At 39.0% G+C, this 24,566-nt stretch overlaps 1 protein-coding gene and 1 pseudogene across 1 annotated transcript in view; one reads left to right on the top strand and one right to left on the bottom strand.

Moving 5' to 3' along the window:
* Nucleotides 1-16,157, bottom strand: part of SLC1A3 (solute carrier family 1 member 3) — a 59,024-nt gene extending 42,867 nt beyond the window's left edge. The window contains exons 1-2 of the mRNA XM_088532106.1: nucleotides 15,992-16,157; nucleotides 14,127-14,401 (exon numbers count right to left, since the gene is read on the bottom strand). Of these exons, the coding sequence (XP_088388232.1) occupies nucleotides 14,127-14,307 (181 nt within the window). The 5' untranslated portion in view covers nucleotides 14,308-14,401; nucleotides 15,992-16,157. The remainder of the gene's footprint in view (nucleotides 1-14,126; nucleotides 14,402-15,991) is intronic.
* LOC148593139 (uncharacterized) overlaps nucleotides 1-24,566 on the top strand; it is a 268,178-nt pseudogene that overhangs the window by 162,973 nt on the left and 80,639 nt on the right.

Here is a 24,566-nt window from a genome sequence, read left to right as displayed (position 1 = left end):
GCAGAACAGCATGATTTTACCAGTCTCTTTTTTTCCTAGAATATACAAAGAAGATACTTAATTCTCTATTTTGAATTTAAATACCTAGATACTGGATTCTACACCCTATTTGTCAGTTATGTTAACATAAATGCTGAAACTGAAACACAGATATCAGACTGGGCAAGAAAACATTTCCACAGGATTAAATAGTAAGGTAATCTCAAATAATGATGGTGATTTAAAAATAAATAGAATGAGGGGGTTGGACAAGATGATCTCTAGAGGTCCCTTCCAACCTCAAGCATTCTGTGACTAGGTATCAAGCTGAAATTGGGAAGTAAGGCTTTCCCGTAGGGGATAATAAACCTGAGGAAGTTGTGCCGTGTTTCAGCAACCATCTACATCCATGTGTGTGGTAAGAGCTGCAGTGTTCAGCAGGATCAAGACTGAGAGGACTGAATAGTGGAGCTGGCCTTTCTCTGTGAAAGAGTTTCAAGTTTCTGATTAATTCTGAAAATTGTAGTGAAACAAAGCCTTGTGTGCAACGTGCTCCAGCAACCTGTCATGCAGGTTTCTGAGCACCCTTTGTAACAGAAAAGAGCAACTAATCTATGGTATCAGAGCCTAACTTCTCAAATGGTGAGTAGTGTACTGTTCCTGCAAGGTAAGGAGATGAATGCTGGATGAATGCTGTGTATCGTCCTGTAACAGAACCATATTGCAGAAGAAGTTATACAGTTCACAAAGGAGAGAATGAGGTTAGAGGTATAAAAGGATGGCCTTTTTTTAGGTGTACTCGTCAGTGATGCAGTCAAATTCATGGAAAACACAATTCGCGAATAATCGTTGTGTTAAGGTATTTACTGTGTAAGTGTCTTTAACAGAGTGAAGAAGGTAATGGAGAGGCGTTATTGTCATTCGGTTGAGAAGGGCTGGCAGCAGGGCTGGAGGTGTAGCACAGCTGCTTTGAAATAGCTTCCATAACAGGAAAGAGTAAATGGATTTGATTATTTTGCTCAGAAAATAATCTACTGACTATTTTTGCAATTATCATTAGAGGATAGTTTGTTATTTTTTCACAGTGCAACAATAGGGGAGCAGCTAGATCTCTTGATAACTTAGCTAAACAATTTTAAAGACCAGACAGCATTTTTTTTCCACAATACAGAAGTAAATTGTGTTAAAAAATGCATTGGTCCAAAAGGGATTAGGATCATGTCGGGCAGATTTGAGGGAGTTATTAAGCCATGACAATCTATATACATCCCTTGCCTCAAATAGTTTCCTTTCTTTTAGCAATTAGCAGTTTAGAAGGTATATTGGAGGAGGGAAAGCTTTATACTTCTTTTTTCCCTGTTTCATATAAGTGAAAATATAAAGAGAATACAGAAAATCCTAAGGATAGTCATGATCTTGTAAAGTGAGCATTAAAAGCTGTTTTGTCAAACCAGTGAAATCTCAGTTTTTAAAATGAATCCTTATGAACTTCTGTTCTTTACTATATTTCAGAAAAACACAAGGATATAAAACATCATAGCATTATTTACAATTTATTTATTTTTAAGTGTCTGTTATCTATACTTCTGTTTTCATGCAGAATGTGCAAAATCTAACAGTCTTACTTTTTTTAATTGCTCAAAAATTACTCGAGTGTATTTTAAGAAGTAATTACTAGTTGATATATTAATGACATAGGGCAAGGGCTGTGTTTCTGTCTGAGGGCTTGCCAGTTCAAACCGAGCACACCAAGAACAGTCAAATAGTCCTTCAGCTTTTTACTAGTAAATCTCAAACACTGTTAAAGAAAGTCCATATCAATATTCTTTCTGAAGTACAGGCTCATTTCTTTTCTTTCTCCAGGAGGAAATAGAAAATTTCATACTAACTGGAAAGGCTTGCCTTAAACTAGGTAGAATAGTGCAGTAAAATAATGGTTTTTATTAATAATCATTCAGAAAAGTTGTAACCGACGAGCAAATAACATGCTGTTCCATAACAGCAATTGGGCTAGAGCCAATAAGAGAAGCAGGCTACTACAGTTTAATAGGACATTGTATATTTTTGTTAGCTGCACAACCATTTCATTCTCATGTTCCTGCATGAGCACTCGAATGAGTGCTTTTGTTCTTTGCTTCATTTGCTTCTGCCTCATTTACCATTTCATTCTGACACCTTTTCTTCTAACAACCGCTTTCAGAAAAGGCCTCGACTGTATTTGCTTGCAAAGAGCAGGTAAATAACTTCTCTAGTGGTAAGAAATCATTTAAGTTGCTGACAAAATCATTCCTTTTTAATCTTACTTAACGCACCACTAGAACCACTGACATCGCTTTTGGTAGTTTTCTTCATATTTTTGAATATTCTTGTATTGATCTTTTTTTCTCCTCTCATAAAAGATACCTGCTCGTTCCTTGTTTTACGCTTTCATTACTTAGGCAGGGAAGTAATTACCTTTTTTGATAAACTAAATATTAGCTACATAAGTAATAAAGACCTAAATCCTGCAGCAGTTTTTTTTAGTGATTCTTTGCTAGTTTCACTAATTTTATCTTAATAACTCTTATTATACTAATTACTTAATAGCACAGTTATCTTTCTTTTTACTCATTTAATAATTATCAATAATTAAGCTTCTTCCATTACACAGTCATCACTGCTGCCTTGTTACCTTGTCACATCTCTTTTTCCTTCCTTAGGATAAAATGATCCTCTTTGCACCTCCTTCATACAAAATAAACTTGGTAGGACAACTTCAAAAAACACTCTGTGAGCCTTATTTACAAAAAAAAAAAAAAAGGGAAAATTCCCTTGATGCAAAGAAGAGACAGTGACAAGCTGCTCATTGCAAGTCTTGAAGAAGGATTTAGGCAACATCGAACAGACAGGAGATGGTGTGAGAAGCCCTCACAAAGCTGCTATAACCACAAAAGGGCTGCAATTCCAGCTAAATATTTTATTATCTTGGAAAGTAGACCAGAAGGAAACTGTTTTTACTGGGTTATTTCCCTGCCAGTTTAGATCCTTGGCCAGGCGTAGTGCTGTATTGGATGATGTTGGTGCTGCACAGAGAAGGAGCAATCATGGTTGGAAATGTGCAGCCAGGAACAAGGGCAGAATATCATCTGGCTTTATCCATCATGGAAACATATCCTTAAACAATCATCAGTTACTCTTCCTCATCTACAGCAATCCAGATTTGGAACTTATAGACTTTAATTCTTTTCTTCTGAGGAAATACAGAATTTTCTGAAATGAGTAGAATGAGCAGAATTTTCCACTGTCGTTCAGACCTGAAAAAGACCAAGTATCCGCCAGCCAAATACACCAGTAGATTTTTCTTTGCAGGACTCCTGTGATAAGAGACCTAGCACATACTCTCACCTCTACATCTGCTTATTTTTGTGTGGTATATTCCTTCAGGTTTAACTCCATGGAACTCCTTCAGTAAAGAGCTCAAGGTGTGATTCAAATAGCTGTCCTATGACAGAACATGGGTTAATTTCTCCCAGATAGCCCATCTCTCCTTTGATAGAGAGGGGATCCTCAGGGGAAACAGGGAAGGAGTCTTCTAAAAGAGCCAGATATCCTTAACATGATTGAGATACAAAAACTTTTGATATGAGATACTATTGTGATACGGGAGAATGCTAGCAGCAAAAAGTGATGCGTTATAACTTCTGTTGACTTATTTCTATTGGGAAGAACGGACTACCTGCTTTGTACATAAAACATAAATGTAGTTTATTCAGGATGCACTATGCTCTCTGGGAACCGAGACTAGCCATGGTAGTGCTGGTAGGCCTGCTTTGATCTGTGCTAGGCCTGACGCCTGCTGGGAGTGCTGAAATCATTGCTTGCACGCTGCAGAGTTGTTGTGCCTGCACACGTGCACCCTGAGGCTCTCCAAGATCTCCAGACATGCAGTAATCTAGCTGGAACTCCTGCCTCCACCCTGCTATGGAAGAGCAGAGACCAACCGGCATGGACTTCATATGACTTTACACCAAGCTTTTGGTGTCAACAGTTGTCTCTGGAAGAGGGGAAAGTTATTGTGTCACTCTTGCTCAGGGAACGTGGAAAAGTGTCTGCCTCTTCAGCCGGATGTTCCTCTGCACAGGAGGCAGTGGTTTAAGAAAAAATTACTTCATCCAATAAGCTCTTAATCCAGAGCTATTCCTACAAATACCTCTAGTTCCGTTATTTAGATATAGTTTTTTTTTTTTACCCAGAGGTACTTTTGTCATTTTCGCGTATTTTGTAGGTTAATGTAGGTATGCTGATATTCGGTCAGTAGCTCAAAATTAAGGCACTAAAAACCTCTGCCTCATGCTACTTAATTCTGGTGGTGCCTGAACTCCTGGCATGCCTCTCTTTGCAAGGCCGGGCACTTGCACATTGCCCTTAGCTGTAGACATACCAGTCTCTTCTGGGATTTTGTAAGGAGAAGGTATGTGAGTGGAATGGGGAATCTGAGGCTGTAAGAAAGAACGGATGTAATTAAGCAGTGAGGATAATTAGTGTTTTATGAAGTACTGCCTATACCAGTACACCAAATCCGGGGTTATTTGAGTGCAGTTAGAGATTTTAAAAAATTGCTTTGGCCTTGTCCTTTACTAGTTGTTGGCTCTTGTGCCACCCTCTTACGTTCTCTCTCTTCTCCCATGAGTTATTTGGCTTGCTTGCCCTTCTTCCCCAATTAAGAGATGATTTTCTTGTTTTATGATAACATGTCCAGAATATCTTCCTCTTTTTGCCTGACTTACACTTCTCTCTTACTCATTTTTTTTTCTTATCTTCCTTGAACTGTCTCTCTATTTATTTCTCGTCTTTGATTTTTCTTTTGTTGTAATTTACAAGACAAGTAACTGCAGGTCTTATGTACAGGATTTAGTATGAAGAAGAGTTTTTACTACTGGTATGGGATCAGACAGTTCTGTATGAAATAGGAGTTTTTCTTGCCTTCATCACCAAATACAACTTTACTGAAACACAATCTACTCCTAGTTTATTTTTATTAGTCTCTGAGCTATAGGAAAAAAAGAAAATATTTCTGATGATTGCAAGTTCACCAAAATCCAGGAGCCCTCCCATAATATGCATATAAAAGATCAGACATATACAGTATATTTCAGATTACATTTTGTGAAGCATTTTTTGTAATTAAGGTGCCACACAGTGATTTACAGAATTATTATATTATTTTTTCATGACTGTGTTTACTTTGCTGCTTCACCTGCTTGAAGAGTTCAAGCTTTTATTCACATAAAAGATATTTCCTAACAGATAAGAAATCAGCTCTCTTTTAAAGTTTACATAGTTCTTTTATTGCCTTTGTATTTCTTTCTTGACTGTTTTTCTTCAGCTGGCAGCTGTCATAATCCTTAACATCCCTTGATTCTGTTTTATTGTACAACAGTTTCAGATGCCCATCTTTATTACTGTCTTTTTTTACAGTACAGTAATGCTCAGGAGTCACAGTCAATGACACTGAGATCTCTTAGTGCCAAGAAGTTTGTATAAACATACCCAGGGAATGGAACTCAACTCCAAAGAATTTCTAGTGTATTTTAAGAGACATGTGGTTAGACCTTGCTAGTTGCCTTTACTTATTTTCGGAATTCCACCTTAGACATACGTTACTAAAGCAGTTAATTGTAGACCTGGCTTCCTTGTATTGCACTATAACTTGTGTGACATTGAAATTACTCATTCCTGTCTCTTGGGAGCTAGAGATTCATTCCTACAAAGCCCTCTGTTAATATAGTTTAGTGTTGATAGGCCAACTCATACCTAGTGGCAGATGCGAGTTATCTTTGAGTTATGAGGTATTTTTAAAATCTTTAAAAGATGTTAAAGGTCAATTTTTATCCAGTATTTTGCTGACACATACAGCCTGAATAGACTGAGAGAAAAGATTTCCTGTAGTAGAATAGATAAGACTGTTGTCTTATCAGGTTAAGCATTGCTGTAATTCTTATTACTGTAATTCTTTTTTTATTTTTAATTTATCATTTGGTGAATTATTGTGATAAGGAATGCAGGTTGATGACTAATTCATAGAATTGTGTTATCATTTTTGGGGTTATTATACTTTCAGACCCATCTGACTTTCAGACACCCTCTATCTTTGTAGATGTGGCTGGTTTTGTTAGTTGAGTTATTTCATCTCTGAAAACCTTAATATGGTCTGATGAAACTATCTACAACTAGAACTATCTATCTGTTAAGTTTACTGGCTAACAGCCCTTTCAACATATGAATTTCATAGTGTTATTTTAGCTAGTTAAAAGAGGTCTCAGGCAAGCCTCTTCAGTGCCTAACATCTTACGAGTTAAGTCATTTGAAGATTAAAGGGGGTAGTCTGTGTTTCTGAAATGCTCTACCATGACAATTAAGATGTATCCTCCATATAGGTAACAATACTTCTCACCATTAGACATTATTCAGAATGCCCAAACTTGCCTGTCCTAAAGGTTACAAAAATGGCAAAGGGACAATGGCATCAGGAGCAATACTTATATGTTAATTGTCTAAGTCCAAAATTGTGACCCTGAAATTCTCTCTAGATAAATGGCCTAGTTCTGGAAATCTGTAGGAGTAAGGGGTGCTTGTCCATTTGCTTTGAAAGACTCTTCACTTCTCACAGTTCTGCTCATGTTTTTTTTTTCCCAGAATCGCTGTATCCAGTCAAAGTCCAAGGGATCCAGAAACTAGGCACGTGTGCATGCACACACATGCAAGTGGATGTGGGATACCCTGCGTTCCTGTTCTTGCTCCATGGATTATCTCAGTACGTTGGATTCCCTGTTGTGGGTGTATGTTTTGACCATTAGGTCTCTTGTTCTTTTGGTGTCAGTATTTGCCTTTACAGGAAGTCCTGTATTTCATTCTGTACAATGACACAGCTTTAAAAGGAACAGTGGAATTGCATCCTCCAGGAACCTTCATGCCTCTGAAAGGGAAAGGGTGAGTCAGTTCCTCAAGAGCTGGTGACACCGTTCCTAACATGAGGGCTCTGTGCCTCCGGAGCTTGATTGAGGACAAATAGCTGGCATGGTCCTGACTCACCCAGAAAGGAGTGGGAGATGGAATGTAATCTTGCTTATTTTTTTGTCTCCTGGCAAATTTTAGACAGTTACACATTTAGCTTGTAAACTTCTGAGGCCACCTTTTTGCATTTCCTACCTGTTGTAGGAGTAAAAATACCTTCTCTTGCAATTTGAGGTCTATATGCAGGCTCTGTTGCTTACATTTTAGGCTCTGAAGGAATAGATTGTAGGTTCCTGTTTAACATATGTGTATTCCTAAGTCAACATGATTTTGAAATACATCAAAATGTATACAGTAATCTTATTTACCAGCTGCCTTCAGTTGCTAGTCCCAAGAATTCCCTGATTATTGGCCTTGCTATACAAAGACAGTCTTTTTTAAATTCAGTCCTAAAAACAGAGCATTTACTTGAACCTATTTAAATGAGCAGTTTATGCTTCAGTATAAATGGTGCTTAATGCTTAAACCCTGTCTTTAGTAGACTTTTCTTCAATAAATTAATTTTCAGTTATGTCACGTTACAGTAAATGGTGGAAACCAGGCTCAGAGGATGTATCTATCAACATGATTTTCATTTATCATCTTCTACTCATGCCAATAGAAGTATGTAGACATGTCAAATTTCAAACAGGAAAATCCGTGAGACAAACTCTGTATTTCATCCATTTGTGAAATTAGCCAAGATCCAAAAGATGAGTGTAGTTATGCTAAGAGGAAGGACATGGGAGGGCAACTACAGCATATGGCCAGCAGTAACACTTTGCTATGCTTCTGATTCTTTTGTTACCCTTCTGATTTTCTCTGCCTGCTGTAGTTCCTGGACCCATTATTTTCCTCTTTTGTTCAAAAATGCCTTATAAAATATGGCTTCAAATTAAACCTTTGCATATTTTTTAAAAACTTATCCACACCGTGGTTTCATGATGTATATTGAAAGTCCAAACAATGTCAGTGAAATTTCAAGCTTGTAGGTTTGGTGTGATAAATGGAGTAAACCAGCTCTTTCTTTAGAAAAATTCTCTGGCTTCCCTATTCTGTACACTCTATTATTTTTGTTGTGTCAATGATTGAATTCAAAGCTCCTTGGTCAGAAGCCTAGTTATTTTCTAATCTGCATTGTATGTATCATACTATATTGTGTGAGCAATTAATTTTGAGAAGTTAGTTCATGCAGAAGAAATCCTTTGGCTCCTGATTATTTTCCTATTTAACATTTGCATTTTTTTGTTGCTTCAAAGCTCCAGGATGAACTAAGCTGTGTTATGCTGGGCAACAAATATGTGGCAGAAGATGGTAAATCAGAAAGATGCCAAGTTCTAACCTGAAACCAAATGAAAAAAAAAAAAAAAAAGAGTGCAATTTTTAGTAAATTTAAGTAACTGGGAGAATGGATAGAGGATATACACCACTCATGGCTGTGCAGATTATTTTATGCACAGTTGCTGATTCCAGAACATCAGCACATTTTTTAAAATGATGAATGAAAAAGAAAACCTCTCCCAGGTGCTATGTATCCTGATCTAAAAGTCAATGCTATAGTACAGAATACTTATTTATAGCAGCCTTACTAAAAGCCAAAACATTAAATTTCTTCATTAACCATTCTTTAATACTACTTTTCTTTAGACGAATTTTCAAATACATAGTCTCAATACACCTAAAGAGATTTAGAAAGTAAGAAAGTAAGTGAGAAATTTAAGCCAGTGGAATGAAAGTTTCAGGAATTCATGAACAACTAAACCTGCTTTCTTGGGCTACACCTTCAATGTGCCCCGCTCGAGGCATTCTGGTTGCTTCTCGCTGTCCGTAGCGAGGGTCGAGAATTCGACCCCGTTAGACATTTACCCCGCACGCTCGGCCTGGCGCCCTGCTCGGGACTCTGTGCTGCTCCGCGGTCGCCATAGTGACGGCAGCGCCCGCACACCCCGAGGAGGAGAGAACCGGCAAACCCCGCACGGCTACAGCGCCGGTTGGTCCCACCTGACAGTCACACAAACACAAAATCCTTTCTTGACGGTTGTGAAGCTTAACCCTGTTTCTCTTTTAACAAATCTTTTGATGGTGTGATTGCCCTCTTCTACTCCTGTCGCAGGGATGTTTCTCAGTAAAATCTTGTACGGGGTCACATAAGCATCCCAACTGCCTCTCTCTTGTGGTTCCACCCAGGACAGCCTTCGGATCTGCTTTAGAAGACAGGGTGCTGCATTAATCAGTTTAACTGATTCCCCTTTAATTCAGATGCTGGAAAGCACCAAGAAGCCCCCAAGGTTTTTTTGGGGTGTTATGTTTGCACCATCCGCAGCTGAAGTGCAGTGAATGTTTCCCTGGCCTGCTTTATGGTGGCTCAGGTGTAGTACTCTTCAGCACCACGGTTCACTGATTTGACAATCTAACCAATAAGACAAATAGGAAAGTAGCAAAGCTGTATTTTTGGGTCATTTTCTACCTTTTCTAATGTCTGTATAGTTACCGTCCCCAAGATGTACAGTGTAATTCAAAAAACAGCCGAGTATACTCTTATTCTGTGGCATGTATGGCAGTCCCAGAACAAGTGTTTCATTTCAGTAACATCAAAGTGTACAATAAGAAATTAAGATTATGGTAATAAGTTAGCCTAATAATTTTAGTTTGCAACTCATATTTCACAGTCTCTGTTTCTTATTACTGACTGCTTGGTAGCAGAATTAAGTTCTTTGACTGTTTCTGTTCTTTTTCTCCTTTGTAAAAGGTGTCATCACTTGTAGATTTTTAATAGTTTTGCTTTTCTGAGATCCTTACAGTGTCTTTTTACATTTTTCCTCAAATTATAAACATTTTGTAACTTCAAAGAGAATCAAGGTTTGGTTAGCAATGTTCTCATGTTATTACTAGGAAAATTACTAGGATGAGTGAGAAATAGCATTTGTGGTGAGCAGGTTCCTTAGGAGGGCACAGGGACAGAGAGCTTCTGAGTTCAGCATAAATGTAATTAATTTCTCCCTCATTGTCCCTAAACCATCTTTATTTTCTTGTATTTCTTAACCTTTAGTCTGATTTCTTTCTTTATGTTTTGCTCTTACAGCTCCTACAGCTTTTTCTCCTACGATGATAGATCTTTGTTTTGTTCTCATGCAATTTTTATCAAGGCAGCCTTAAGCACAGTCAGTTTGGAGTCGGTGCATCATGGGCTCAAATACCCTTCTCCAGGCATGTCAGAGGGTCTGCCAGTAACAGAAAAGATCGGTTTTGACACATTGTGATTTTACCTTTTCTTCAAGGGCCCTATCCAGAGGTTCTCTTTACCTGTATATTAGATATTTTTTTCTTTTCAGGACTCATTATAAATTATCAGAGGAGTAGTGTGTTAAGATAGTAGAATTAACTTCTGCATAGCTTTTCACTGTTCAGATTGTCCTTTTATTTTGTTTTGTGTAGTATGAAGGATTATCTACAGGCTTTATTTAACTGCTGTTTCAGAAATATGGGGACATTGGTAATGCCCATCATCTCTCCTGTTTTTTATTCTTATATTTTTAATTTGCTTCTTTAAGGAGGCTAAAAAGTTTTGAAATCCTACGTATGACTTGTCTGGTTGGTTTGGACTATATCTATGGTCTTATCTATATGTCTCATCTGTTGTGACATTGCCAGCAATTACTGAGGACAAGCTTCCCCGATGCAGGCAGCCTCGTGCTCCACAGGTAGCCAGAAATCAGGGCTGTCACCCAGACTTGGACCCATCTCTGTCCCTTTGCATGTCCCATTGGACAGCTACAGCATTGGACTTTGGCAGTAAAGAGGATTTTAGCTAAAGCTTTGGCACGGTGATGGCTTTACAGTACTGCAGAAACAGCCTGTTGTATTTCTTGTTCCCTAGCCTCCCTCTGCATCACTGGTACCTCCGTTAAAACAGTATTTCTCTGTGGACAGCTTCTTGTGATCTCTGTATGACTTGATCTTTCCTTCAGTGCAAGTGTTCAAATCCACAGGAGTTTCTTTGGCATTCAGAAATTATTAATTTGATTAGCACTTCCAGGTTGTAAGACTCGCTGCATGTTTCCTGACGGCCACCAAGACCTCTCGCCTACCTTGTGCAACTGCTGGTTGTTCTGCTGTTCAAAACCCACCAACAATCAGCTTCCCAAATCACCTCACACAATTCCGGGCTACTGGCTGTTGCCAAGATCTACCATGAAAACCTAATTTAATATTTCTAGGTATGCTAAGAAACTTCATCATAACTCACTCATGTTTTTCTCAAAGTTTCTCAAAGGGCTTGAAAGCAGTTCAAATTTCACTAAGGACAACAACAAAATGATGATAATGAAATGCTAGACTGGCCCTACGTACACAAAACATCAAGTCAGAAAGCTCTTTCCAAGGTTTTTAGAAAACAGAGAATAGCATGTATGTAATTCTAGTTATTCCGATATAATGCAGTTTCAGGTACCTTCAGAAGAAAGATTTAATGTTTCTATATTGTAGCAACTAGTGAGGTCATTTTTCCTCAGAGTATCAGCGGAAGTTTGATAAATTGATACGTTTCTTCTTATCATATGAATGCCAGATAATCTTTGCCTACAAAATATAAGTGTGCAAAAACAAACACACACATGTTGCAGATACCCACTTCATAACAAAGTGTTGGCTCCACAGACGCGACTCATCTGACCAAACCAAGCGCCTGTTCTAGGTGCTAGGGCTAAGACATATGATCCTATCCACTTAACCACTTAACCTCTACCAGCATCAATCCTGCTCAGCAGAGTCAGAAATGCCCCGTTAAATGGGCTTTTTCATCTCAGTTCCTTGACAACAGAGGCTTGAAGGAGATGTTTCTGAAGCGCTGCTACTCTCCTTTAAGCTTAATTTTTGTTTTTGCTCACTGATCAAAACTGCTGGACTGGCAGCCCTAGAAATTGATATCCTCAGTCTGTGCAGATACAGACAACATTAAGCATCGTTTCTTGTAAACAATTCAACCCTGACCGGAGCACGGTTTGGTTTCCATGTACATCCACACGCAGGCATCTCTGATAACACAGTTTGTGGTGCTAACGGGTGGGCTGATTCCTGCTGGCTAGGAAGAGGCTCAAGCTGACCACCTGCTTTTCCAGAGCCCACCAGCCAACTGAGAGACAACAACATTTCAGTTCTTGCCAAACTAGACAGAAGCAGTTCAACTACTGAATGTCTCCCAAACTCTTAATATTCCTTTGTGAGTATTTCCACAACAGCAAAAAAGCCTTCCAAAAAAGTAAGTTTTAGCCTTTTTATGGGCAACTAGGTGTCAACTTGTGGTTCTTATCATTTATATACACTGTAAAACTATGCCACAAAAAAAAAAAAAAAAGAGAGAGAGAGAGAAAATCCTGGACTACTCCATCATAGTAATGAGAGGATTCTTTTCTAGCTATTACACCCAGTACATCTCTGGGCTCATGAGCAGTGCTGCATATTTTAGTAATTTCTCCGGCGTGTGCTCTAGCTTTACTGGTAACGCTGCCCTGCTGCAGGTGGCAGAGGAGCCGTGGGCAGACTAGCTGTCTAGAGCCATTTGGAACATGCAATAACAGTAAAAACACTTGTTCAGCCCACATTTCTCTTCCCACACTGCCAGGCTGATGGGAATCACACTGGTGCTAGATGACAGCGAAAAAATGGCACAAGTACTTTGGTGCTGCTGTCTGCTTTAGACCGATGCCAATCTATGAATTGTAGTGCTTTGCAATTAGACAATATCTCATCACCTGTTTAGTTTTCTGCATCACCTGAACACTGTACATAAAACACCTACATTTTGTTTCCTGATACTAAGATAAAGTGTTTTTTTTTATCAAACAAATTATTATTTAGAAATGAAAAGCATTTGCATTCAAATACTACTGATAAAAATATGAGAGAATTATGTTCTTGGTATAGTAGCAAATAAAATAAAAAAATACCCTTATGAAAATTACTACATTCCCTCTCAGAAAGAACATAGAAACCAGAATTAATTTAAAATAAACCTGTAGAAGTGCTATCAAATAATGCTAATGGATAAGTCTTCAAATTTCTAATTCCTAAAAGAGATTTAGCAAGCTGGCATGCAAATTTATTTGGAATAGTCTCCTCATGGACATTAGGACCTATGTAAGTGTAGGATAGGTGCCCTTATCTACAGATGTACATTTGGATTTTGTTAAGTAGATTCACAGTTTTATATTTTAAATTGACTATAAAATTAAAAAGAAAATAGTATGGGAAAACCCGAATATTCTTGCCTACATTATAAGCAGTACTATTTCATAGAACATATGGCCTCATTTAGAAATTTAATCTGAAGTTAAGGAAAATGACCAAAAATGATCACTTAATTTTATAATTCAAATTTTGATTAAAAAAAAAAGTCTGCCTAAGTACATTTGAAATACAGAGTTATATTTTAGTTAACATTTTCATGCATTCCAAATCGAAATGCTGTTTGATGTTCTGGATTCCTCTCCATACACCCTAAAAAGGCATCTAATCAGATGCTATCTTGCAGTCCTTAAACACGCAGCATTTCTACCGTTGCCTTAATTGCATTTGAAAGATGCATGTGTAAGATTGTGAACCACTGGGAGAGGATAAGCTTGTGCTTGCTGCTTGCCACTTGGTGGGGGAAAAGTGAAAAGATCTAGGCTCTAATATTTAAATCAGCCCAGAAATAAGTAATCTTTTAATTTTCATTTAATTTATTGACGATTTCTGATTGTCACTGCAAGATGCTAATTTTGCATAAATTACTCAAGTAAAGTTTATATCCTGAGCATTTTGCTGCAACTGTTTTTCATTGAAAAAGATTTTGTTGAGAATATTCAATTCAGTTATTGTTTCTGATTCTTTAAGAGAAGAACCCATAAAATGGATGGTTGCTTTCACCAAAATTCTCCTTAGGAATATTGGAATAATTGAAATGGCCCTTCACAAAAGGTCAACATGCAGCTGTCAAAGCGCAAACTCTCCAAGCCGGAGCATTCTTATCAGTGCAGAAGAATTTGGGGTCTTATTTGTAATGCAGATTGTCTGAGCAAATTGTCATTGTCAAACACATTGGAGAACAGAATATTCTTACTGAAGAAATTACTCACCGAGAATGACAGCAACAATGGTGAAGAGCACAAAGGCATTCCTCAATAAATAACTTTTAACATCATCCTTTGTTATGCTCTGCACCTTTTTTTTTGCCAAAAGTGTACGTTTCCGGACTCCTTGTTGAAAGCGTTCCATCCTACTTCCAGTTTTGGGATCTTCTCCGTTACCTTTCGTCATCTGTCTTGCAGAAAATTTTCTCTTAGAGTTTACTGCTGTCAAAATCCCTTCAAAAAAGTGAGAGACTCTTCTCCTTGGGAGGCACTGGAGAAAGCTGTAAGACAAGAAATATCAAATATCACAATAAGATTCAGGGGAATGATTAGCCAAATGGTCGCATGGAAGCAAATATTCTTCATGTTTCAGTAAGACTTCTGTTATTTGTAATATCTACGTTTATGATGTCTATTTTTGGTAAATAACCTCTATTATTGTTAGAAGAACTCTTTGAAAGAAAAATTTTATGCCACCATTCAGGTAAGTGTTTTGCGCCTTCAGAAATTATTCTGAATTTCCTGTCAGTCTAATAAAATGCAACAGTAATTTTTTTGCAGTTACTAGAGATATAACAAGGTGAAAGTGATAAAATTAATAGAAACATAAGGTGCTAGTATGTTTAAAACCACCTGTCAGGCCTAAGTTCCATTTATTTAGCAGGCACATGTTATCTGAAAAAAAAAATCTAACTTCCCGTCATGCTAGTCATGGGATAGAAATATTGTGATTGAACTGGAGCAATTAAAACATTTTGAATTCAGATGTTTTTAAATGGTTGAACACTTTGGCTGAATTCCTTCTTTTCACGTGGCAAAACACAGCAGGAAGAGTTTATTTATCCCTCAGCTACTATTTAGCAGATATGCCTTTGACACTTTTATGTTGATAATATTCATCTTTGATGTGTATAGACTCTTCAGAGCACATCTGTAAAACATCACAAGTTGCATCCCACTTAGCTTGTCATTGCAGACTGTAATGCAAGTTCACATCGCAAAGCAATAGCTAGCTTTGCCTGGGAGCAATTATGGGGTTATAATCTGATTTAAAAAGAATCACACACTTAATTGACTTCAAAATACTTTAATATTCAAAATGCTTCACTAGGGCATTATTATATTTTTCATTTAAAATGAACAATTTTGTGGCTGCTCAATATGAATTTATTTTTAATGGAATCTGTACAAAGGTGTTTTCAGACTGAGAATCCATTTTTCTGAAGCATTAATTAATACACAGGCAGGTTTTCTGAAGAAAATGGAAATTCATAAATGGATAGAGTTAGCTGCTGCAGCTAAAATATATCTCCATTTACACATAGTACAACTCCAGCATCTTACTAAATCTCTTCCTTAAATACAAAAATCCAGGAAACATTTAGAGTCTAAATACACTGGGTTTTAAAACAGCATGTTTTTGGGGAAATACCATGTAGTAACATTGTGTGGATGGGATCTGATCACTGCTTTCTGAATTACTGCCGATTTGAAGATTGGCACATTAGTGTAATATTCAGTGTGAATTTTAGCCAAATGGAGTGGATTGCCTGGAGAGCGAACACACGTTTAGCCTGGGTGGGATAGTGCAAGCAGCAAGCGGCCGAGCCCGCAGACACGATGTCTGTGTGCCGGGAGGACTCCGCTCACAACAATTAGTTTTCTGTATTTTGCAGAAAAACTAAGATTCATTCACAGTGCCTTTTCTTTCCGAGACCATTACTGCAGATAATCCATCCTTTCTAACACCAGGATCATTGAGCAGCGTAGGATAGCCCAAAAGCACGCTACATTAAGTGAAACACGAAGGCGGAGGGTGAAAAAGGAAGGCTCCATGCTGGAAACCCCACCGAACCGAGCGCCCGGCTCACCTTCTCAGATCTCCAGCGTGGCCGGACCGCGGGGCAGAGCAGACAGGGGGTCTCCAGCAAATACAACAGAGCAGCAACGTTCAGCGAGCGGCAGGCAGAGAAAACTGACAGTCTGCATGTGCCCGGGAATACAGCGATTTACTATCACTGGGACTTAAGGAAAGGGGCGGGGACTATTAGCCCTGCTCTGAAAAAAATAAAAACACATGAGAAGAGTGGGGAAAGCTGAGCTCCCGGAATATTGATTAGTCTTGGCACACTGAAAGTGAGGCCACCCGCTTTGTTTTTCGTTTTAGACCACTTTCACGCTTTGTCAGTTCAGCTTCATTAGAAATGCCAAATCAGAGCCCAGGGAGAGCTGCAGGATCTCACGCACACACCAACACACACACACCAAGACACACACCACAACACTCACACTCCGCACAACACACACTCCAATACACACACACACCAACGCACACCCTCCAACACACACACCAATTCACACATCCCAATACTCACACCTCCCCAACACACCCCCTCAACACGCTCCAGTATACACCCTGAACACTCACATGCCCCCCAACACACACCCCAGCACACACACACCCCAACACACACACCAATACACCGCCCAACACTCACCCCCCAACACCCTCCCCCACACACCCACACAAACACCAATACACACACTGCAACACTCACACACCCCAACATACACACCAATACACACACACATACACACACCAACGCACACCCCAACACTCACACACCCCAACACTTGCACGCCCCAACACTCACACCAATACACAAATTCCAACACTCTCACACCCTCGAACACACCTACACCCCAGCACACACATGTGCCAATACACACACATCCCAACACACAGAGCAGAGGAGGCTGGAGTTCTCCTGAGCAGATATTCCAGACCAGAAAACTGGAAAGCCTGAGCATAATTATGTAACGCGATTCCTGGCTTTTCAAAATAACTGATTAAAGTGTGTGAGCATGTTAGTTGGCTCCAGAGTTAGACACGGTTTGAGGCTGTCAGGTACTTTCTAATTCTTGCAGTTCAGAAGCCTGCTCTTCCCAGGGCGGGGAACCAGGCATATCTCACAGAAGCAACTGGAGCACTATCACGAGCAGAGAAAAAACATAATCAGCTCCAATTCTTTGTGTGTTTCTTGTAGATATTCAACACACAAGATGAGACTTGCCTGTTGTTTAGCAATTTAACCTCACTGGATGCTAAGCTCCATCCAGCCTGTTTCACCAGCATGGAATGCATGATAAAGGGAAAAGTATCCACTTTTGCAAAATAAGGGGCCTTTCATTTTCTTAACATTCAAAAGTTTGTGCTATTGAAAAGATGCTAGGGGACGAAAGGCAGTGGAATTCCAGAGACTTTCCTTCAGTTTTTAGAGGGCATTTTCATTATAAATGTTGGTCAAATCCACTTAAAATATTCAGGAATTGTAATTCAGTCCATCTTTTCATGACGTTTTTAAGTGTGTTTTCTAAGAGGAACAGAAACTGCAGATTAAATTTTATACAATTTTATTTTAACTCTATATGTTAAGAAGCTTATTTATAGAGGATGTGAATTTTACTGTTTTTCCTGAAGAGCCATTAGGAATCTGTAGAAATAGTCTTTAGGTTATAGGTGGACAAAAATAAATAAGTCCAGGTAAGGAGGAAAATTAAGAGCAGTGTTACTTCCACAAAATGGCAGCAATGGCTCTGCTAATTTAACTGTATTTCAAGTAATGATGTATAATGCAGAGTAAAATATCTTTCAATAAAAAGCAACCATGCTTGTGATTAACATAAGTTTGCATTGTGACAGAATTGCAGAATTTTGATCTTAGGGTTCTGACTCAAGAAAGAAAAGAAAGATCTGAATTGCCTTATTTGCTTCATTAAAAAAAAAAAGGCAAGAAAAGTCATTGACTGCTGTCAGAAATCATCCTTCCTCTTTAACACCACCTGCTGTGTTTTGTTATACTGGGATGCTTATGTATCTATCTCACCATTATTTTTCATGGCCCTGTTTTTAAATATTTTGACCAATTTGCAGGGGGGCTGGAGCTGCCCTCTCAGCAGACCTTTGCCCTTTAGCACACTGCTTGTTAGATGTTTCTCCTTGGAGTCCGACATGGTTGCCGTGAAACTTCCCACCTCGGGGCTTCCTCCCTCCCTCGGCTCAAATGAATGGTAATATCCCTGTTGCCTTAGTGGAACAGGGGTCAGGCCCAAATTGAGGTGATCCAAAAGTAGGTCATTATTTAATGCTTTCATCACCAGGAGGCTTTATGAGAAACTAGCAATACCGTGTGAGAGAGGATGAGCTGTTCAGTGGGACAAAAGGAAACCAAGAACACTCAGCCTTGCAGCTTAGCTTCAGCTCAGTGGTGATAACTTTTATTTAGCTCTCAGTAAGGATCAGACGTGTCTGCGCACTGCTTGGAAAAGCAGAAGATCCAGCATTTGGCAACATGCTTCTGTTCAAATTTTTCTTTCTTTTTCCTCTCTCTTCTTCCGTTCCTGACATCCACTTTACGTATCTTTGATTGTGAAATAAGAAAAATAAACAATATAAAGAATACAATGCTATACATTACAGTAGACATTTTTTGGGATAGCTATGCATAACAAACAAGTCACCAGATAATACTAGTACAGTGTCTCCTGATAATGCATTAAGTTCATACACATCTACAGGGATTTTCTATTAAATACAATAACTTTAACAGATTTAGCATGCATTATTTAATACCAGAACTAGGACAGGATTGAAAACATTACTGGTTAAGAAACCGTACCTGTAATTCTCAGTAGTGCTACTGGTTGCTAGGAAGAGCAACTTAAAACATAAAAACTACTGAAAACGTTCTAGGTTACAAATACAAATATAAGGAAGCACTATTGATCTTTAAAGTAACACAAAGCAGCAGTCGTCAGTGTTACCACCCAATTTCCATTGACATCATAATTTTGACATTCTTCAGAGAATGTTCCATAGAAACGGAGAGGAGCTTTGTGAGGCCTTGGTGGTGCCCTCAGTATTGCCTGTTTGCTCAGCACTTCCATTTGCGCTTTGGGCTTTAGTCTCAGCCCTTCTTTGACAAGGCACCAGGTGGCTTGAAAAGCTGGGAAATGCCAGGACTGGCTCGAACTCGAACCTGGTCCTTACAGGCACTGCGGCTTCAGCCCACTCAAACAGGGCAAGTTCAAACCCATTTTGGTTGGAGCTGGCAAAATCAGGCACTGAAGCATCTCAGCAACGTATTCAGGTGCCTTCGTGGAACAGGTGATGGGATCAGAGTGGAAGCCCGGCCATAAAGTGCTGTTATTTTCAGCTGACCAGCTCTACCAAGCAAAAATCCTGTGAAGTCAGTTGTAGTAAATGTGAGTGGAAAAGAAGCAAAGTGTACTACAACTGTTTCATTTCCTAGATGACAAGAAATGTAACATGCAAGTGCATGGATTCCAGCTGAAATAAGCTTAATATTCAAAGCAAACAAAGTCTTCACATTAATAAATCAGCACTTTAAATAGTACTGTCTGAGTCTTTAAAGTTTTGGAGTTTTAGATAGACAGTTGCAGTTTTGTTGAAACTCAATGAAAACTATTCCACACAGGCAAAACTCAAATGAAACTCTCAGAAAAGAAGGTATTTATTCATGGTAAGCAATATGTCCCCAATTTCAGTTAACTGAGACAAAATGAGGGTATACATATGACTTCCTTGTAAGCTCCAATCCATTTGAAAAGAACTGCTACTGCCATCATGTTTTTATGTCTTGTTGTACCCATGAAGAAATTGAAGCTCAAAAAGTTAAAATTTCATCAATACAAAGCTACAAATAACTGGCAGAGCTATTGCAAGCCTTAGACTCCTCAATATTTCCCCAGGGCCATGGTGCATTTTTTTCCTGAGACACTTGGTTGACTCTTCTTTTTTCAAGTATGTTAAAATGATTATGAGAAATTGAGGTTTGGCTTTTTTTTTTCACATCTTTTTATCACAGTGGGATTTGAAAAATATCTGAGTTCAGCCAGACAAGTGTGAAAAATGTCAATAGATGCACTTTATGGTCTGATGCAGTGAAAGTAAATATGTTTTATTGAAGTCAGCAGACTGGAGAGCGAGCTTTAGCTTATACACTTACATGTGCACTGCACGCATCAAAGAAGACATAGGATGTTATGTTAGCAAACATGAAGAACTTGCAAGAGTGGATCAGTGGATGGGCTGCCGGTGCCGAGGACCTGACATTTGCCCTGTGTGCATTGCAGGAGGGTTACTCTGAATTAATTATCACGACATTTTACGGACGGAACAGGTATAGATGCTTGGAGCAAGTGCTTTGATTTCCTTTTATCCTAAAGGAATCCAGTTTGCACTGGCTAAGACCACTCCATGATATTATTCAAAACATAGTCAAAAGTAAAGCTCAAAAGATCTACTTCAAAAACATACCCCTGATTTGAACTAGCATAGAATCTGTTGTAAATGAAGCTCATGTCATTCTTTACAGCTCAGGTATTTCCTTTTCAACCAAATGCTTCAAGTCTTTCTTTTCTAAATGTTGGCAGTGAAACAATGCATCGAACAGATAGCAAAGCCAAGGGGAAGAGCTTTCCCTGGTATCACTTTGCATTCTGCTTCCTGGACAGCATGTGCTTAATGATAATTAGTGAAATTAAAATTACATATTGTGAAAGCTTGATGATAATTTATCTAGATAATATTAATGTGTAATGACTGAATGTATGTTTTTGTGGGATAAGGTAAGAAAGTTTTGTGTGCTAAGCTTAGTTGTGGACAAGTCCCAGTCTTAGTTCGCAGTAAGAACACCTTTATTTAGTGGGTACAGGGGTAGACATTTAAAGACAAAGTGTGACAGCTTTTACTACCCTTCACTCATCTGCGTTTTCTATTCCAATAGCAAATTAATGGAAAAAAAAAAAAAAACTCATTCCTGGTGAGTTGTGGTTATATGCTGGGTTATTTTAGCATTCTAATTCAGACATTTTAACTACAGCCACCTTTTTCTGTACATGCAGAGTCAGGGACACATTTTTAGAAATACTGTTTCATGCCAGCTACCAGAACATGTGACTACGCTGCTCTGCTTGCGCTCCACAACCACTGAAGGAAAATGAGTAACGTGGTCTAGAATTACAGCATCCTCTGGGAGCTCCCTTTGTTAAATGCATGTGTTTGATTGAGACCCTGACTTTCCCAGTTAGACTCATAGCCAGGTTTCGCTTTCTGATCAATGCAAGGACACACAGCAGGCAAACTGAAATGTTTTCTAGGATACTAAAGCTGTTTTTCTGATTTGATAAGATCCATACTATCAATCACTGGGCAATAGGGCAGCAATATCATCATTAATTTCAAGTGTGAGTCCTTTGCCTTGCAAAATAACAGGCAGTTTCATCATGATGAAAAATATTAATTCTGAGGAAGGTTCAGGTTATAGGGAGCAATTTATCCAGTATGTGGAATAAACACTCTGTGTATCACATTGCATATACTCTGAAGAGGTCTTTTTGGCTCAAGAGCAATTATAGGCTTGTTGCAATTGTCATTTCTAATAGGAACTGTCCTTTACTGTATTGAGAACTTCAGTTTATCTTTGGTACATTCATTGGTCAAACTTGGTTGTAAGTAAAAGTGATGTTGTGAAATATGACATCACTCTATAGATGGTAAAAACTAAGTGATTGTTACAAAATGCTACTAATCCATCAAAATAGTATTTTCAGAGCAAAGTATTTTGTCTGAGTTTAGGCAGATCAATTAACAGTAATAGGCCATTTAATGCACAAGTTTTCAGTGATTTGTTTTTACATTTGAACTTAGTGACCCATCACAGTCCTAACATTGCTGACCCAAGCCTGCCAACGAATCTGGTTGTGTCGTTTCTGTTCCGACATTTTGGAGCCTCATGCCATGAGGTCAACGGTGATTCCATGCTTGACAGTTGTGCTGATGGTCAGGTGGAAGCGGTGCAGCAAAACCGCGGCGCTCCTCTCTGCTCCGTGAAAACTCCCGACAGAGAAACATGAACCTCTCGTATCTCCACTCAGCATTGTGGACTGCCGGGGCCCTTCACACATAGTGCGTGTCTGACCGCACCTGAATAGACAACCTTGTTTCCTTCCAACCGTGGCAGGCAGGTCACCCATTCCCTCTGGGGAGCAGGGAATGCTGCCCATGAACTGTTGCCCTTTGAGCCTTATCGGGAGCCTCTCTCGCTCAACAGGGTGACTCTCCCAAGGCCTGGGCAAGGCAGCCCAGGAAGGGCCAGCAACCGGATGCGATCGTGTCACCGCGAGCCACGCAACGAGCTCTGCTCAATGGCTGATAGAGTTTCTGATCCCAACTGCTGCACAGAGCCCGGCCTCGCTACGCCTTTCCCACAGCTCGTGGCAACCACTGCCTCTCAGATGGCTTCCAGGGGATGGGGAGGCTCGCTTGGAAAGTTAATGCCGCATTGTGGCTGCGCACAAAAGAGCATGCTGCCAGAGCCAGAAATCTGCTACCCGCCTCTCAGGTCGCTCCCTGTTTCCTTTTCCTGATTTCTTTCTTTTTTTTTTTTTTAGAAAAAAAAAAAAAAAAGCTTTTCTGTGAGCTCAGCGAGCTTTGGGTTTGGACTGAGAGCCCCCGGGGTGGCGCTGGCGGGAAGCAGGACGTGCTGCCGTGGGTCCCACAGCCTCCTGCCGAGCGGGGAGAGCGGCGCTGCTGGGGGGTCCCTTTGCTGCGCCAGCTTCTGTGCTCATTCCCTGTTGGATCAGTTGCTGAAAAAGCACATTTCTTGGATCCGTGCATTCTCTTTACCCTTTTATATCCTTACATTGGGTGCAGACTTACTGCTAGTACCTGTGCTAGCTTTTACATCAGGCACAGTCACTCAGATTTCTTTTCCCTTTTCCATCCCTTTATTTCTCTCAATGTCCATAACCATGACAGAAAACAGAGAAATGCAGAAACATGAGAAACGAGACTAAAGGGAACTGCTCATTTCTAACACAGAATCTAGTATTGTCTGCATGAAGCACTTCTCCTAGAAAACCTTTTTATTCCACATCTTTCCCCATAGTAATGTTTTTACTGAACCAATGGTTTATCAGTTATTTAATACATCCTGGTATGCTCCTAGAATAGTAAATCAGATCAATACAAAGAAAAACACTCATTTATATGAAGGTCAGCTAAGGGAACTCATTTATTTGGAGCGTTAGGCTAGCGTGACGTTTTAAGTACACATTTACTGTTATGGAATCATAATTACTGCAATCAAGACACATAAAAATCTTTTGTAAAATAATTATAATTTAAAAGCACACAGCTCAAAGTTGCTGTTATAATAATGACTATAATAGCAACTGTTTAGCATTTGGACATTTTTTTGGCAGGAAGGCTTGGCATTGTTTATTGTGAGGAAGAAACAGGCTCTGAAAAAACATGCAAATTTTCAGCAAGAGAAAATGCAGCATCAGGTTTAGAAAACAGAATAGTAAAAAGTCTCCTTTGCTTTTGTCACTCTCTATAAGCAGTCCACATTGGCTGAGATGATTTAAAGTCATTAAGTTCTGCTGGATTGTCTCTGTTTCATGTATGATGGGAGATCTCAAAAAATCTCTCCATTTCGTAGTACCCCTGGCTTCCAGACAGGCAGGCTGTGTGGTGGTCAGCATCTATCTTCCTGCTATGCTTTTCATTGTGATCTTCCATTTTCTGCTAGGAGCCAGGGTCCAGGGAACTTATTGGTAATCTTTTATTTATTTAAAATAAAATAGGAAAAATCTGTTAACATTTATTACTTGTTGCACTTGTTGAACAGAGAAAAATGCATTTTATTATTTTACATTCTTAAGTTATTCTTCTTTTCTATATCAAGAAAGATATAGAAGATATCAAGATATCTTCTTTTCTATATCTATATCTATATCTATATCTATATCTATATCTATATCTATATCTATATATCAGGAGTTGATACACTGTGTGTTGGTTTTATTTGGATATATTTTGTACCCCATGAAAGCTCTTCTGAAATACATTATAAATGCAGCTCTACTAGGAAAAAAATCAGTCATTTCATTCAGATCAAAAATTATTAATAGAAAGATGTAAAACAATTATATAGTATATTTAATTCACAAATTCAGCATTTAATACTTATCAGGTTTCCTTTCCTGCAAAAAGGAAAAGGAAGATGCACCCCCCTTCTCCTTCTGCACTTCTCCCTCTAGATGAGTGCTCTTCTCACTCTTGTCCTGTATTGCTTGCTGGAGCAACTACTCCCCATTTTTTTTGCAGGTTCACTGCTCCCCTTCTACCTCCTACTCCCAGTAAGTGTTTCTCACCTTTCAGTCTTTGGTCCTCCACTGCTTTCCCGTCCAATCTTTGGAGAAGAACGGTGAAGGACAGGTCCCCCTTGCAATCATCCTTCCAAATAAATCAATCAATCTGAGTTTTGAAGGGATCTTCTTCCTTCCGTTTGTTTATTAGTAACCTCCTCCCTTGCTTTACCCTTCTCCAGTGCATAGTCTGTGATCTTTCTTTTCTTT

Source organism: Tinamus guttatus, unplaced genomic scaffold, assembly GCF_059628265.1.
Source record: "Tinamus guttatus ecotype Peru unplaced genomic scaffold, ASM5962826v1 Tinamus_guttatus_pri_ptg000455l, whole genome shotgun sequence".
NCBI lineage: Eukaryota > Metazoa > Chordata > Aves > Tinamiformes > Tinamidae > Tinamus > Tinamus guttatus.
Note: the sequence above shows the minus strand (reverse complement) of the source record. Positions and strands in the feature narration are given on the sequence as shown.